The 16,369-nt window shown below is 39.5% G+C and overlaps 1 protein-coding gene across 1 annotated transcript in view; it reads left to right on the top strand.

Moving 5' to 3' along the window:
- The first annotated feature begins 9,086 nt into the window (after positions 1-9,086).
- SPEF2 (sperm flagellar 2) overlaps positions 9,087-16,369 on the top strand; it is a 76,036-nt gene continuing 68,753 nt past the window's right edge. The window contains 6 exon segments of the mRNA XM_062600508.1: positions 9,087-9,144; positions 9,664-9,766; positions 11,782-12,034; positions 13,084-13,254; positions 14,813-14,953; positions 16,031-16,062. Coding sequence (XP_062456492.1) covers positions 9,087-9,144; positions 9,664-9,766; positions 11,782-12,034; positions 13,084-13,254; positions 14,813-14,953; positions 16,031-16,062 — 758 coding nt within the window.

The following is a 16,369-nucleotide window of genomic DNA, read 5'->3' as shown; positions in this document are numbered from 1 at the left end:
ATACTTAAATGGAGTATCACTACTTCAAACCACTATCACCAGTGCACTTTACAGAAGAGGTAGAAAGAAAATGGTGCATTGTGGATACTGTTAGCGATTCAATCTATCCAACAAATGCTGTTAGTGTGCTGCTAAAAAGGAACTTATGACTGGTAATTATTTCTTTGGAAGCATTCTTTCTGCATAAAAGGATAAGCATACAAAAAGTAGCAGATTCTACGGGGTGCAAGCAGCTTCTGAAATCTAGCAGCAAAAAGGACATGCCAGACTTCGAATATAAATTGCATAAGATAAATCAGAATTTATATCATAGGTTCAGACTAAGACAAAGGCACAATATACAATGTGAACATCGGCATAATTAGGCAAATTTGCAGATACTTGATCAAAGGCTTCCCAAGATAAAATCCTCTGTTTAATGTTACTTTTCTAAAAACTGACATATTTACCAGCTGGTTTTGTGCATACTTGACACTCCAGTCACGATTTTGCTCATTTTCCACTTTAAATTTCATTCATACAACACTTCTTTGTGACAGAAGACAACATCTACCATCCCTTCAGGGAAGAAATTTCAAAACTATAATTTGCAAAAACACTAAATTGTCTACATACGCATATGCCAAACATCTGCACACCACATGAGTTACAAATTACTTGTACAAAAGGAACAACTGAAGCATTTTTTGGCCTACATCCACATGACTCAAATGGCCAGAAGGTGCACACTCTTCACAGAATCATAGAATCATAGCATCAGTAAGGTTGGAAGGGGCCTCTGGAGACCATCTAGGCCAACCTCCTTGCTCAAGCAGAGTCACCTAGAGCAGGGTAGACAGGGTTGCATCCAGGCGGGCCTTGAAGATCTCCACAGAAGGAGACTCCACAACCTCTCTGGGCAACCTGGTCCAGTGCTCCGTTACTCTCACAGCAAAGAAATTCCCCCTCACGTTCAGGTGGAACTTCCTGTGCTTCAGTTTCTGCCCATTGCCTCTTGCCCTGTCACACGGGACAATCAAAAAGAGTTTGTCCCCGTCCCCTTGACACCCTCCCTTCAGGTACTTAGACACATTGATGAGATCCCCCCTCAGTCTTCTCTTCCCCAGGCTGAAGAGGCCCAGCTCTTGCAGCCGTTCCTCATAGGGCAGGTGCTCCAGCCCTCTGAGCATCTTTGTAGCCCTACGCTCGACTCTCTCCAGTAGCTCCATGTCTCTCTTGTACTGGGGAGCCCAGAACTGGACACAGTACTCTAGACGAGGCCACACCAGGGCTGAGTAGAGGGTCAGCATCACCTCCCTTGACCTGCTGGCAACACTCTTCCTAATGCACCCCAGGAGATCATTGGCCTTCTTGGCTACAAGGGCACATTGCCGGCTCATGGTCAACCTGTCATCCACCAGCACAGTATGGCAGCACAGCCCTCAGGTGTGTCAGCCATTCCTCCCAGCTTGATGTCATCAGCAAACTTGCAGAGGAGGCACTCCCTCCCCTCATCCAGGTCATTGATGAAAAAGTTGAACAGGATGGGACCCAGTACTGAGCCCTGGGGGATGCCACTAGCCACAGGCCTCCACACCACTGATGACGACCCTCTGAGCTCTGCCTTTCAGCCAGTTCTCAATCCACCTCACTGTCCACTCGTCTAAACCACACTTCCTGAGCTTCTCTAGGAGGATGTTATGGGAGACAGTGCCAAAAGCCTTGCTGAAGTCAAGGTACACAACGTCCACTGCTCCCCCCTCATCTACCCAGCCAGTCACTCCATCGTAGAAGGCTATCAGATTGGTTCAGCAGGATTTCTCCTTAGTGAATCCATGCTGGCTACTCCTGATCACCTTCTTTTCTTCCATATGTCTGGAGATGACTCTTGCAACAGAACCTAAGAAAGAACTCTTGAGACTGTTTTTACGAGCACACTGGAAAATGGAGAGAAAAGAGAATGACTGGAGTTGATAAAGTATAAAATTTGAATATCATACATGATTCAGAATGTCCATTAAATACTCTGAAAACAAGATACGCACATGAATGATGCTAGGAAATGACTAGGGTGGTTGATGAAAATTAGAAGAAAGGCACATTGTATGTGAAGACTTCAGAATTACGAAAAAGAAAATAAATGGGAATATATGGGTTAGAATAATTCTCATTATAGAAGAGAATAAGAATTAATAGAGCAGAAAGAGCTGGACATGATACTAAACAGCAGGACAACTATAAAAAATCAGAGGCAAAGTAGCACAGTATCTTAAATACTTACTAGTGAGATGAATATAGAACATTCCATGTTGTTACGTGATTTGAACTGATCCATCAGTTACTTTAAGGGAGCCCCTCCCCCAGAAGTCCCTAACTCACAGAAGTCCCTAACTGATCTAATTTCCTCTAGTTCTTTAAAATGCTAACTTGTGCCACATCTCAAAATAAAGATTGAGTATTTTCTAATAAAATTTTTAATTAAGTTAAAGGACTAAAGCATAAACTGTTGGCTGCCTTTTCTGCATCTTTTACTAGTTCTTCTTTTCATTCATTCTGTATTAATTTAAACTTCCTTTCAGAATTTCACTTATTTTAAGGCAGAAATCTCATTCCCATTAAAATCTTCTAGTCAGATTTCATGTAGTCAGGAGGGAAATTTTTTATGAATAAGAAATGCTTAAACAAAACTGTATTTTAGTAGTTATTAAACACAAGCACAACACTATCTGTACTATTATGAGCAAATCTGTTGTCCAAGAAGAAAAAAAATACACATCTATTGGAATCAGCCTGAGCACAAACTTATTCTGGCATAAGATAAGATACTGCATCTCATGAAAAGACAAATGGTTATTGCAGAAAAGAAAGACTACTTATACAATTTAATTCTGTATATCAGCATTATAATGCCATGAGTCATCATGCATTCATTATTAAAAGGAGCAAGTGAACACTTTAGCCCATAGTCTCTCTTTTTTCTCCAGCTACATCAACATCAATTTAATTTTTCTTGACTATTCACATCATAAGTTTTACCCTAATTAGCTAACAACTGTGGATTAAAGAGCAATTGTGAAAAACTGATGTTCTACCAAGAACATTTCCAATATACAGTATGCCTGGCCAATGTTTTCATTCAATATAATAAGAAAAAATTAATATCGAAGCTTTTTCAAGTACTAGAATTAGGTGCAAGGATTCCAGCCAAATTCCAAATCACTTAGTTACATTGTGGATACTTGCATTCCCTCTGCACTCCAGAATAGACACACTATTTTTCATTTTATACCTTAAAAATAGAATTGAACATTATTATTAGTGCACAATAGCTGTCCTATTTCTACGAGAAAGAGCAGTTGTATTTCAGCAGCAGCTAAAAGGATCCCAGTTACATTACAACCATTCTTTAATAATGCTAGACAAAAGCTATAGTGAAAGGAGATAAGACAAATGATGCCCAGTTAATGAGCACTTCTGGAATGATGAAGATAAAATATTAAACGATGAGACTTTATGACTCATTTACCCAACACTATTGAAAATATATCAGGCCATTGTATATAAATAATGCACCCATAAAATGATAAAGGCATAATTTATAATTGGCTGGAAAACTCTGGTTTCAGTAACGCTATTTGTATGTCATAGAACCTCTATGCCAGAGACCAAATTCAACTATGCACATCAAAAATAAACCATCTGAACCTTACTTACTACCTAGCTTCCCCTTTTTTACAACAGACTATTACAGAGAATTTGAAAAAGCAACTGAACAACTTCCATCCATCCACACCAAGTGCATGTCCATTCTGTGCTTGTAAGAGAAATGACTACAAGGAAAAGTGTGTGTAATTTGAGTTCTTATTAAATTATGATACCGATACGTGTGTGTGGATGTGGACAGTTACCAGGAGTGACTGAAAACATCCTGTTCTACTGTGTTTTGCATACTGCTTTTGATGGTAGAAAAAATGGTGAGTCAGAATCTTGAGGTTCCACTCAAGCTTTGGAACAAAGATGATTTCTCTCCCCATCATACCTTCCATTCCATCCCTGATGTAACCCTCTTCTTCGTGACTAGCTATTTGTGCAGCTGCATTCCTTTATGAATGTTTATTCAGTTCCAGCCTCTAATCTTCAATGTTTAAGCCCTGCCCTACTCCTTTTCCCAGCTACTTCTGATCTCCCATTTTGAGATCGTATTCTGCATCCCAGAATCTTCCCCTTTCTGATGGAATAAATCTACCATACAGGTATTAAAGGAAAATTTGCTATTAAAACAGAGAAGAAACTATTAAGGTCAACAAAGTGCTCAAAAATGGATTTATCAGTTCAGGGATCTTTAACATAAAAATGCCACTAATTCTCCATTCCTTTGTTATGTTATCATAGCATCAGTAAGGTTGGAAGGGACCTCTGGAGACCATCTAGGCCAACCTCCCCACTCAGCAGGGTCACCTAGAGCAGGGTAGACAGGGTTGCATCCAGGCGGGCCTTGAAGATCTCCAGAGGAGACTCCACAACCTCTCTGGGCAACCTGTGCTCAGTGTGTCCAGTGCTCCGTCACTCTCACAGCAAAGAAATTCTTCCTCACGTTCCGGCAGAACTGCCTGTGCTTCAGTTTCTGCCCGTTGCCTCTTGCCCTGTCACACGGGACAACTGAAGAGTTTGTCCCCGTCCCCTTGACACCCTCCCTTCAGGCACTTGTACACATTGATAAGATCCCCCCTCAGTCTTCTCTTCCCCAGGCTGAAGAGGCCCAGCTCTCGCAGCCGTTCCTCATAGGGCAGGTGCTCCAGCCCTCTGAGCATCTTTTAGTCCTACGCTCGACTCTCTCCAGTAGCTCCATGTCTCTCTTGTACTGGGGAGCCCAGAACTGGACACAGTACTCCAGATGAGGCCACACCAGGGCTGAGTAGAGGGTCAGCATCACCTCCCTTGACCTGCTGGCAACACTCTTTACAATGCACCTCAGGAGACCATTGGCCTTCCTGGACACGAAGGCACATTGCTGGCTCATGGTCAGTTTGTCATCCACCAGCACTCCCAGGTCTTTCTCTGCAGAGCTGCTCTCCAGAAGGTCAGTCCCCAGTTTGTACTGGTGCTTAGGGTTATTTCTCCCCAGGTGCAGGACTCTGCCCTTGCCCTTGTTGAACCTCACGAGGTTCCTCTCCGCCCAGCTCTCCAGCCTGTCCAGGTGTCTCTGAATAGCAGCACAGCCCTCGGGTGTGTCAGCCACTCCTCCCAGCTTGTTATCATCAGCAAACTTGCAGAGGATGCACTCTGTCCCCTCATCCAGGTCGTTGATGAAAGAGTCTATCTTTTATAGACTTGCTTACACCTGTATCTACACTCTCATCTCTAACTTCCCTAGTAACTTACTGTGTCCTTAAAACATGTCCTCATTATTCAGACCCGTTTTAATAAGCCTTCCAGTTTGTTTTCATCTGCTTATGTGAATTTTCAGTCTGCTAGGAGGATTGGTTCTTTACTTCTATCGCTCACATTCAGTTGTTTTCATCATGTTTTTAACTAGATACTTTCTATATAATCTATATAATATGTTCCTTTGCTATTGAAACAGTTGAGCAACATTTCCTATCTTGAAGCCACAGAATCTCTTCAAAAATTTTCATTAATGTCAGTGTTTGTATACACTTAAAAAAAAAAAAAAAAAAAAAAAAAGCTTTAGTAAGTCTCAAACTTATAAACCAAACCAAATAGCATCAATCTTTCAAACCTATTTCAAACCTTATCCACTACTGACAACTCCTAATAAACATGTCACCCTGGAAACACTGAATGTCAGGTTTGAAGCTGAAGAATTCTTTCAACCTTGGCAAACAAGGTTTAAATGCAGTGGTGTTCTAACTTGGCTAAACTGAACCATATTGTCTTAGAGGCAGCAAGTGAGCTATGGTTCTGTGAAACTGGCTAAATTATCTTCTTCCTTACTTCGTTATTAATTTGGAAAATAAACAGAACATCAGCCAGCCATAAAAATAAATTTGTTCTTCACATGGGAAGCATTTTGCCCTGTTTCATCTTTATAGCCTCAGAACTCTACTGCTCCTTTGCCTTAATCTTTCCCAGTAGTTTACTGAGGTCTATTCAAAATGTATTTACATACTGATAATTCATTTTTTCTGTACAAAAAACAATAGTTGCAATATTTTTCTTGAACACTGCGTACCTGGAATTTTTCAGACTCATACAGTCTCAACAGTATTTGAACAGAAGCGACAAACTTGTTTAAAATATAAAGAGGTTACTTAGCAGTAACTGCAGTTCTTTGATATATATTGTATGTAGGCACATTAGCATTGCAAGCATTTCTTCTACAGACAAAGTGGGGAATTTTTGGAGTACTTGCAAGGTACAGTCACGATTTGCACCCTTATCTAGGTACAGAAAATCCTTGAGCCACAATCACTGGTGGCCAGGAGAATATTCTGTGGGGAGCACCTCCATCACTATAGAGTCGAACCTTTAAAGGATTTTGAATGCTCTTTTGTGAAGAGGACTAAAGTTTACTGATAACTTTAAGAAATGGATCCTTGCCCTTTTATTCTTTGTGCATACTACTAATATGTCCACGTGAGTCCAAACTAATATCCACAAAAACTGTAGTCTTGACTATGTCATAGGCTCTTCTTTGTTTTTCATACATGCAATTTATGTCAAGAGGCTAAAAGGAATGAAATATAATAGCTAATCCATGATAGAATTTCTGTCTGTGTTCAACAGATTACTCTTTGATACAACCTACTGACAATTCTCTCCTCTCTCAAATCAAGTCCAAAGGAGAATGCAGGAAGATAATAAAAAATATAGTTTTTGGCAAAAAAAACAGATGCATCCTACAGCCCAGTAGTAGTGTCTAAAAGTCACATTACCCAACATATGATCTCCCTTGGGAAACCAGTTTGGAATTTCCATGACACTCCCACTGGCATCCCTAGTAGTGAAATATAAAATTCACAGAAGAAACAATTATCTTCTTAGAAAATGTTGGTGTTTTCAGGAAGTGCAGAATTAGAAAAAGTTACCTTACTTCTTGTCTGTAAGTATCTTCCTTTAAACACTCTGAGGACTCAGCTTTCACAGTGCAGAACACAGACATCTTTCCCAATTCTTAAATTCAGGGGAAAAAAAGAAGTAAAAATAGGTTACTACATTACTCCATCACTAGTCAGAACTGTATAAGAAAACTACATTAACCTGTTAAGAGCAAAGAGATCCTTAGATGAAACAGCAAGCTACTACTGAATTTAAATCTATACGAGAGAGATTCCACATCTCACTCGTAATTCATGCTCATCTGACCAAGATTTTATTACCTCCATCTCAGCACACAGAATAGCCAGCTATTTTAAAATAAAATTAGCCATACTAAATATTTCTCCACTCTTGAACTTTTTGTTATTTGTTCTTATGCCACTAGTTCTACAATGACCTTCTCATGTTACAAATGACTGTTGAGTTATACATTTACTCTTACAAAACTCAGCAATTTGTTCTGATTTAAAGCACACCCTCCATGAAGGCACAGCACCTTATTTTGAAGATTTTTAGGGATATTGAATCCACAATATTCAAGATGTTTGTGTAGAGTATGAATCATTGTCACTTGTGAAAGTCACTATTAGTTTATTGCTTGTCTGTGTATTGGAAAGGTACTTTAAAATTAATTAAATAATCTTTAGAGACTTTCTGGAAAAAGAGACAGGCCAATTTAAATTTCAGCGGTATACAGTAGATTTTCCAGATGTAATGCGTTTCTATATAGTCTGCATTTTGCTAACACACTTTTCAAAATTTCAAGTGATTCACTCCGGTGCCACATACGACAATGCAATTACTTTCTTTTCTGAACTGTATGTATACACATACATTGACTTTTTTGACACCGCATCATTCCGGACTGTGGGGGGAAGGTTGATCATAACTGCTTCACGCTTCATTCAGTGGCAGGACCCATTTGTTCCTACCTCAAAGCCCCCTCCTTCCAATCATACATTACCTGTTTCTACAGCTAAACATACAGAAAGCTGGAGAAGTACAGAAGACTAAGATGACCTAGTAAAAATAAAGAAAAAACAAAAATCAATCAATGCAATCAATGCAATCAAACCAAACTCAGATACCCAAGCCAGCTTTTCATACAGCCGCACAAGCTTGTATTGGCACAAGATGCTTGTGAGTCTTCTTACAGATATACTAATGTGGAAAAACATACTAGCAAATGTGTAATGTGCATTTAAATTGGCATGGCTTTTTTCAGGAGCTTTTGCTCTCCCCCTTTCGCATTGTGTCAACTCCGTAATTTGTACTGTCGTATGGACCAACATGGGAGAATCGCTCCAGATTAATTTTCCCTTTTTTCTCCTGCCAGAATATTTTTCAGCCCCTCTCGTTTCCTGCTCTAGAGCCTCCATGCTAAAGCAATAGTAGTTTGGGCACTGAGCAAGACAGGGCTGGAATGGGGTAGTAGAGACTGAAACAGGTATTAAACAAGCAGCTAGACACGCAGCCCAGCAGCCAAAAGGATGTGGCCAGGGCCACACGGAGCACTGCAGAGACGGCCAGCCGAAGCCGACAATGGCGACAAGGAACACGGGAGTATCTATCCGGACGTTAAATGAGAGGCGCTAACGGGACCACCTGTGGCTACAAGGCTCCTGCAGTCCCCCCGCTACAAGCTCCCTTGCGCTCAGCCGCCCCACCTCAGCGCCGGGGACGGGGAGCACGGTCGGCGCCCGCCCGCTCCGCGGCCAACGACCGCCGCAGAGGCGGGCGCGCGCCGCGCCAACGGCTGCGGCCGCGCAGGCGGGCACGCGCGCACCGCCGCGCGCTCACCTCGCCTGGCCCCGCCCCGCCCCGCCCCGGCCCGCCGCGGCCACCCCCGCGACCCCGCCCCTCCCAGGGCGCATGAGCCGCCTTCCCGGAGGAGCCCGGCGGCGGCTGTGGGCGGGGATGTGTTCGGGCCCGCTCCGCGCATGCGCGCGCCCCGGTCGTCGTGGCAACGGGACGCGGTGCTGGGCGCTCGCGAGGGCCGGTTGGGCCGTTGCCGCCGCCGCCGCCGCCGCCCCCCTTTCGCCCCCGTCATGTCGGAGATTTTGTGCGAGTGGCTGAACGAGGTGGTGAAGCTCTCGCGGAGCGTGGGTGCGTGCGGGCCCTGCCGCAGCGGGAGGGGGCGTGGGCTCGCGCGTGGCGCAGGACGGCGCAGCAGGCTCGCCCGTCAGCCCGGGGTGGGGGCGCGGTGCTGATTCCGGCTGGTCTGCAAATGATCTCTCCCCTTTTAATCTACAAGTGCAAGATAGTGATTTTTGAGGTAAAGATGGTGATAATTCTCCTCTAAGCGGAGTGGGCTCAAGATGTACGAGGAGCTCAGCCTTCCCCTGCTATTAAGGAGCTCAGAGGATAAGCCTATTTCGATACGTATGCAGAGCAGTGCTTTCCTCGGAATGGCAAGCCTGGTGCTAGCTCTGTAGAAGCATTCCTTCCACAAGGAGGGAGGAACTTTCCATAGAAAAAGTATTTACTTTCCATGGAAAAAGTATTTAGTAAAGTTTGATTTTAATTTACAAGTGTCAGTATAAAAATAATAATGGGTTGTATTAAAATTAATGTATGAATTATTTTAAGTTTTTTTTTTTTTTTTTTTAAACAAAACCAACTTAGTTCCAGGATCATTATCAGAAGAATTTTCTACGGGCTACCTCCTAGGAGAACTTCTGCACAAATACGAACTTCAGGATGACTTTAATCAGTTTTCACAGAGCAGGTTAGAACACATGGATAATATGTCTCTTAAAGAAATTGGACAAAATGTTTATTGTTCAGTTAGGATTTATTAATGCAGGGTGGGAAAATCATCTAGAATTTTTCATGATTTGATACAGTTACCAATAAGTCAAAAGTCAGTTTTATTAAGTGCACTGATTAACTGCATGTTTCCAAAGGGTTTGATCATATTATTTCAAAAAAAATTACACATTTTGGTTGTAACTAAGAAGATAGTACCATGCTAGACCAAAAGCCAAACAAGCCCTTCAGGATGTCTGCAAGACTGGAGATGATGTTACTGTCCCAGTGAGGTACCTGGAGGTACAATGTGATGGTGACCACTGCAGCATTTCTTAAATGAAATTGGTGGCAATGCATTGTGAGGCTCTGAGTGAGGCTGTGATGGAAGACTATATTAGGAATTTATAAGTTTACAAATAAAGCTGGTGTATCCACAGTGAAGGGGGAAAATCCTCTACAGATTTGGTGGCATTGGCATGTTCATGATGCAGTTCACAGGGTTCCCTGACTTATACTCCATTTCTGCAAAAGATAGACCTTGGTGCACATATATATCAAGTGTGCAGGGCAGTATGGCCTCTTTTTGATGTTCTTTGCACTTTATTTTCTTTCGTCTTCTTTTTAAACTCTTTCATATCTAAGCCCAGCCAACTTGTAGGAGCTTGAGGGCAGCTAACAGAAGCAGCCAACAGACCCAGCAGTTTGCACAGCAGTTTATGGCCTCTGTTTCTAAATCTTCTAGATCTCTTGGGAACTTCTGGGATCACTGTTGGATTTGTGGGAACTCTTTGAGCAAATTCAGGGTTTCTGCTGCTGCTGGGAAAGGATAGCTTCACGAGCTACCTTCTAACATGCTGTAGCAACTTCTAGTGATGTCTGTGAACTATTCCTGATAAAATGGTGCTTTGAACTTTTGTTTCCAGCTGAAAGCCTAGAGTGCTTTGGTGGGGCAGAAGAGGAGGTTTGAAGCAATTATGAGATTTGCTCAGGAAGAGCAAGAGGAATACCTTAATCCTCAATCAAAGGCCAAACACAAGAAAGTGTTCTGTAAAGTGATGTAAGCTGCAATTAAGTAAAATCATACAAGAAATGAGCCATGGACTTTTACAGTGAGCTACTAGAATGTTTTATCTAGAAGGAGAGTGAATTCTGAGTTACAAGATCTTAAGTTAAAATTGAACGTTTTTGTAGAATTATGCTATAGGTCAGGTGATTTCAGAAGCTTGTTGGTTTCTGTAAAGAAACTATCAGGAAATCAAGTGATAGAGTATATTTGGAAAGCATGATGTCCGGCCCCAGCTAGAAGTTATGGATTTGTTGGATGAAATTTAATAATGTGCTAATCATGAAATATCAATAATTTGTTCTTTTGGGGCCTGTATTTCTACTGCCCTAGAGTGCTTCCACAGGAAAATCTACATATCAAGAGAAGCATTAATTTGTGTTGACCATTTCAGTTCTGAATCATAGCCTTCTTTGCTGTCAATATCTACTCTAACTGATGAATCAAATTCTTCTTATTGGAGAAGACATGTGACAAGGTTTTGTAAGGGTTAGTAAACCATGTAGTCTTTTTAAAAATATCCTATATTTTGACTGATTAGAGCTCAGCTGGGTTGATTCAGAAACTTCAGTCTCATTCCTTGTATTTTTTGTGGATGGTATACTCTTACTTTTAGCTGTAATTGAAGGTTACCTTCTGCTATCAGATGCACTTTTTTTGTGTGTGTATTAAGGTTTATTATATATAGCCCAATGTGGCTTCTCTTTCTTCCCCCAAAGTTATGCCTAGTAGATCAATCAGTTGCATGTACTACAGTGTACAACCTAAGCCAAAGCGTGTATCATGTCACTTTAAGAAAGTCTTTTCCCCTGCCACCACTTGTCTTGATATGAGATGAATGTAATGACCATGCTTATTGCATAAAATTGGTCTTGAATATAAGTTTATGTTCTGAGTTTTGTTTCTTTTTTGGTTTTTTAATCATATAGGGTTGCAAATGCAAAACTTAACAATTTTTCTCGCCTGGAGCCAACCCTTCAACTCCTTGGTGTACAATTTAATGAGAATGTGGCCCAAGACATCATGACAGGACAGCATGGGGCTGCAACAAAGCTTTTATATCAGTTGTATATTGCTTTAGAAAAAAAGAGAAAGGCAAAGCTCACTGGAGTAGCCATGGAAGCAATGAGACCTGCAGCACCTGCAAAGCTCAAGTCTATTGAAAGTGTTTTATATCGAGAGGTAATGAAGTGTTCATATTTCATATAAATATATATAGAAAGAAAGGTAGCATACCTGTGTATGCTCTTAAGCCTCTTAAGCAGTTTGCATGTTTGCCTTCTGCATATTTTTTAATCTTCTGTTCTAAACACAATACCTATATGGAAAAGATGCAGTCTTTTACTGTATGTTGGAGATAGGCCATGTTATTTCTGTGTCTATCTGTGACTCACGAGGATAATGAGTATCTATGTTTTGTGTTCTTTTGCTTTGGCTCATTCTGTGTTGCCTTCTCTGTTTGTGAGCTTTCTATACAGTATGTGTAGCAGTACAATACAGTATGCTCAGCAGCTGCTGTCTTACAGATTGCAGATTGCAGTCTAGGTAACAAGCTAGAAGTAAGTAAGTAAAGAAGTAAATAGGGGAAATAGACAAGTCTATGTTGAGCTTTGTGCCCCAGTGGTTTGATTCCTTCTGTTACACATCTCTCCATATCTTCATGCTATGCTGTAGCCTGCAATGTAGGTATATAAAGCAAAGATGAAAAAAATTGAAGAGAGTGTCTGTGTAGTGGACTGTTAAGAAGATTCTTCTTGATTCAATGGTATTGTTGAGCAAGTACAGACAGTAATTTGTTATCAAGATGAGCATTCTTTACAAAGCTATACATCACAAATCAAATTTAGCTGGGTGAAGTTTCTCATTTTTCTGGCATGTATCCTGGCATGTAGTCTATAAATAGAAAGTTTACTAACACATGCAGGAGCAGCACCAATCAGTCAAAATGTATATAGGGATATGTATGGATAGCTTAAAGCAATTGGAACAACCGAGACTAACTCCTGTCAATAGATATGTTCAGAATGCCATTTGAATCATAGAATAGCTGAGGTTGGAAGAAACCTCTGGAGATCATTAGTCTGACCCCATCTCAAAAAAGCAAGATAAACTAGGGTAGATTGCTCAGGACCTTGTTTCAAAGTCTCAGTTTCAAATGTCTGTTATAAAATTATCTAAATGCATGTTTCTTACTGTTTCTGACTCTCGATTGTCTTGAAATTTAATTTTAGCGTCTGAAAAATTTAATGCCACGTCAGACTGATTTGCAGCTGCAGCAAGTTTCAGAGCATTTTGAAATGAAATCTAAGGCAATAGAAAATAAAATAGCTCGTATGCATATTGCAGAACAACAGAAAATTCAAAAACTCCAAGAGGAACAAAGAGCCCAAGACATTGAAAAGGTGACTATATACTTTGTATGAAGTAACTTCTGAAGAAGTATATTTTTAAGTTCAATTACCTAATAAGTTATTTAGAGCTAGTGTGAGTCTGTGCTGCCTGATCACATGTTTATAGAAAAACAAAAAAAGAATACTATTGGCAAGCATTTAGGTACATACTGTACATAAGACACTCTAAAACAATATTTTAAAATAACATCGTTAACTTTAGAGTGTTTACATATTGTCATGCATGAAAACTCTTGATAGATTTGAAGACAAAGTGCACTTTTATAACTGTGTGGTTTAGTGTTCTTGTAAAAGAGGTTTGTGACATTCTTCATTTTTGAAGAAAAGATGAAGTATTGCTTAGGCTAAAGAAAAAGACAAAGGGAAGGGTACCTCTAGTGGTATGGCCTCAGTACATCTTGTAGCTTTGTGTAGTTGTTCGGATAAAGTTAAAAAGAAGTACTAATTTCTCAGGATAAGGTCGTATACATCCAAAATACAGGCTGCTTTTTATATACATGAGTTGGCTGCCTAGTCAGAGAGTGTTGAATTACAATGAAAATAAAATTGATCAATTTGAATAACATTTTGGATGGCTAGTTAAGAGGAAGGATCTCTTGCTAAAGAATCTTGCTGTTGTTATTAAGCTCTTCTTATGGCCACTCTAAGAACAAGATAAAAAAATGTACCTTCATATATGGAGAAGAAAATATGAGCAATATCTGAAACATTTTCAAAATAAATATTTTTTTTTAATTCTGTTTGATAGAATTGGTATTTATTTGTTTTTTAGTTTTCTTTGACTCTTTGTAGAAAAGCCTTTTTTTCTACTCAACTTTGTCCTTTACCTACTTAGATATCTAGTGCAGTGTCACTTAATGGTGTCATTTAGATGCCTACCCTTTCTTGATCATCTGAGACTCAACGTTCAGCAGCAGTATTGCCTAATGCTATGCCTCTTCCTCAGTTTCTGTGTTGACTTATGACCTGAAACAGCTACCAGGCTAGAGCTAGCATTTAATACAACACCTTAAATGCAATCTTGGCATAGAGCACAAACTGTTTTTCATCACGGATCAGCTTCTATTGCACTGCACTATTTATTATTGCAAACATAGCCTCTATAGATGTACCATTTTCTGATATTGGTACTTGCAAAATATATCTTCATCCTCAAATGTTGAGAACATATATTAACATATTGCAGAGCTGTCAAGTTACTCAGAACATAGAATAATAATTTAATTTCAAATGTGTTTTATAACATGAATGCCTAGATGTAAAAATACAAATTTATATGTAAAGTGGCTTGGAATATTCTTAAGATAATATTTCATTGCAGACAAAGAAAAAAAAGATTCTTTGCTTTCATGATATTTTAATGATCCACTTTTAAAAATGTCATTTGCTCAGGCCTCAGGCTTGATTTGTTCTTTTACTTTCTCCCTAGAAGATTTTTTTTTCCTTATTGATTAATTACATTTACTTACATAGGTAGATTGGTAGTGTATTAGAGTAATATTATTTTGTTTCAACTCAAGTGTCTGAACATGTGATGTTAAATATTCAGCATCGCATAGGAAGAAGGAGACAAAATGAAATAATGGCCAGGATTCAAGCAGCCATTCTACAGATTCCCAAACCACCACCACCCCGTACTATAAAAGCTATTGAAGCCAAAAAATTGTTAAAGAAGAAAAAAGAAGCAGAGGTAACTATCACTTTTATTCTTTTAATATAATTATATGAGCTTGGAAATTACATGATGTGCTGGGAGCATTTACAGTTACAAATATTGAGGATGTACCAACCAGCAACTGCTGATATAACTGTTGAAATTATATAGTGGACTCAAGCAGTGAAAATTGGGCAAAATACCAATAATCTGTATTCGTGTGATTCTGCTTTTGTTAGATACAGAAAATTTGCTTTGATGTGAAAGAAAGTTACTACCAAATAAATAACATGGGATCAGATACTAATTTAATTGCTGATAATATTTTAGCTTCTAGTCTACTGACCAGAATACATCAGGAATCAAAGCATTAGTTTTCCCGTGTCATTTGTGAATGATGAACTTTTGCACAGTAACATATGAGCTCTTCTGCAACATACTTTAAAAAGGTCTGCTATATCAAAAATGTTAGTAAAATTTGGAATTGGTTATTGTTCCAGATCAAATTAAAAGATGTTGGCAGTGTAGCAATCCAAAAAAATATTTTATGTTATATAGTGCTGAGCAGTACTTGGGGAATAATCTTGTAGATTTTGGATCATGTTGTAATTAGGGTTCCAAATATTACCAGCTTTTAGTACTTTACAACCCAATCAGATGCATTTTACATACAGTGTAGGATGATAATTGCTTGACTAATTATTATAGTAATTATCAAGCTACTAAATCTAAAGCAGGACATAGTCTAGAATAATTTGTTTCAGAATCCCTCAATGATAGGAATTATATAAACCACTAGAGTCCCATGTAAAGTCAAAATCATCCTACAGAATGGACATGTGCAAAAAGTTAGGATTTTCTGTCTGTTAAATATAGTTATAGCTAGGAAAAGGCAGAAATGCAAGGAAATGAAAGTTAAGAGAAGAAAATAGTCTTGCCTTTTGTCCTGGTATATAATATACATTTTAATATATTTTCAGTGCAATCTTTTCTGTTGTACTATCATGGCATAAAAATCTTTACCTAATACTTACTCTGTGAAAAGATACTTGAACCTTTTTATAATGTTTTGTGGAGAGAAAAGAAACATTAAATTTCATATGATTTCTTCAGGACACATACAAGGAAATTAAAAAGTTTGAGAAGTCTGTGACGGAAAATACCACAGTAGCACTCAGGAGCCAAGTCACTGATAGGTAATATTCAGATATTACATTGTTAAGCTTAGACAGGATCCTATTCCAGGTACCCACTATATATGTAAAATACGTACTACTTGGAGAAAATGTCATGGCTTGCTTAGTTCGAACTGTGATTTTCTTTTAAGTGATTGTATGTATGCCCACTTGTACTGCAAGTATTCCAGCTCCAGCAGTGTTACAGTGTTTATATCTTATCTGTAGTAGTAGCAGGGGTGGCTAAACCTTCTTGCTCTCCTTTTTGCCATACATG

Source organism: Rhea pennata, chromosome Z, assembly GCF_028389875.1.
Source record: "Rhea pennata isolate bPtePen1 chromosome Z, bPtePen1.pri, whole genome shotgun sequence".
NCBI classification, from domain to species: domain Eukaryota; kingdom Metazoa; phylum Chordata; class Aves; order Rheiformes; family Rheidae; genus Rhea; species Rhea pennata.
Note: the sequence above shows the minus strand (reverse complement) of the source record. Positions and strands in the feature narration are given on the sequence as shown.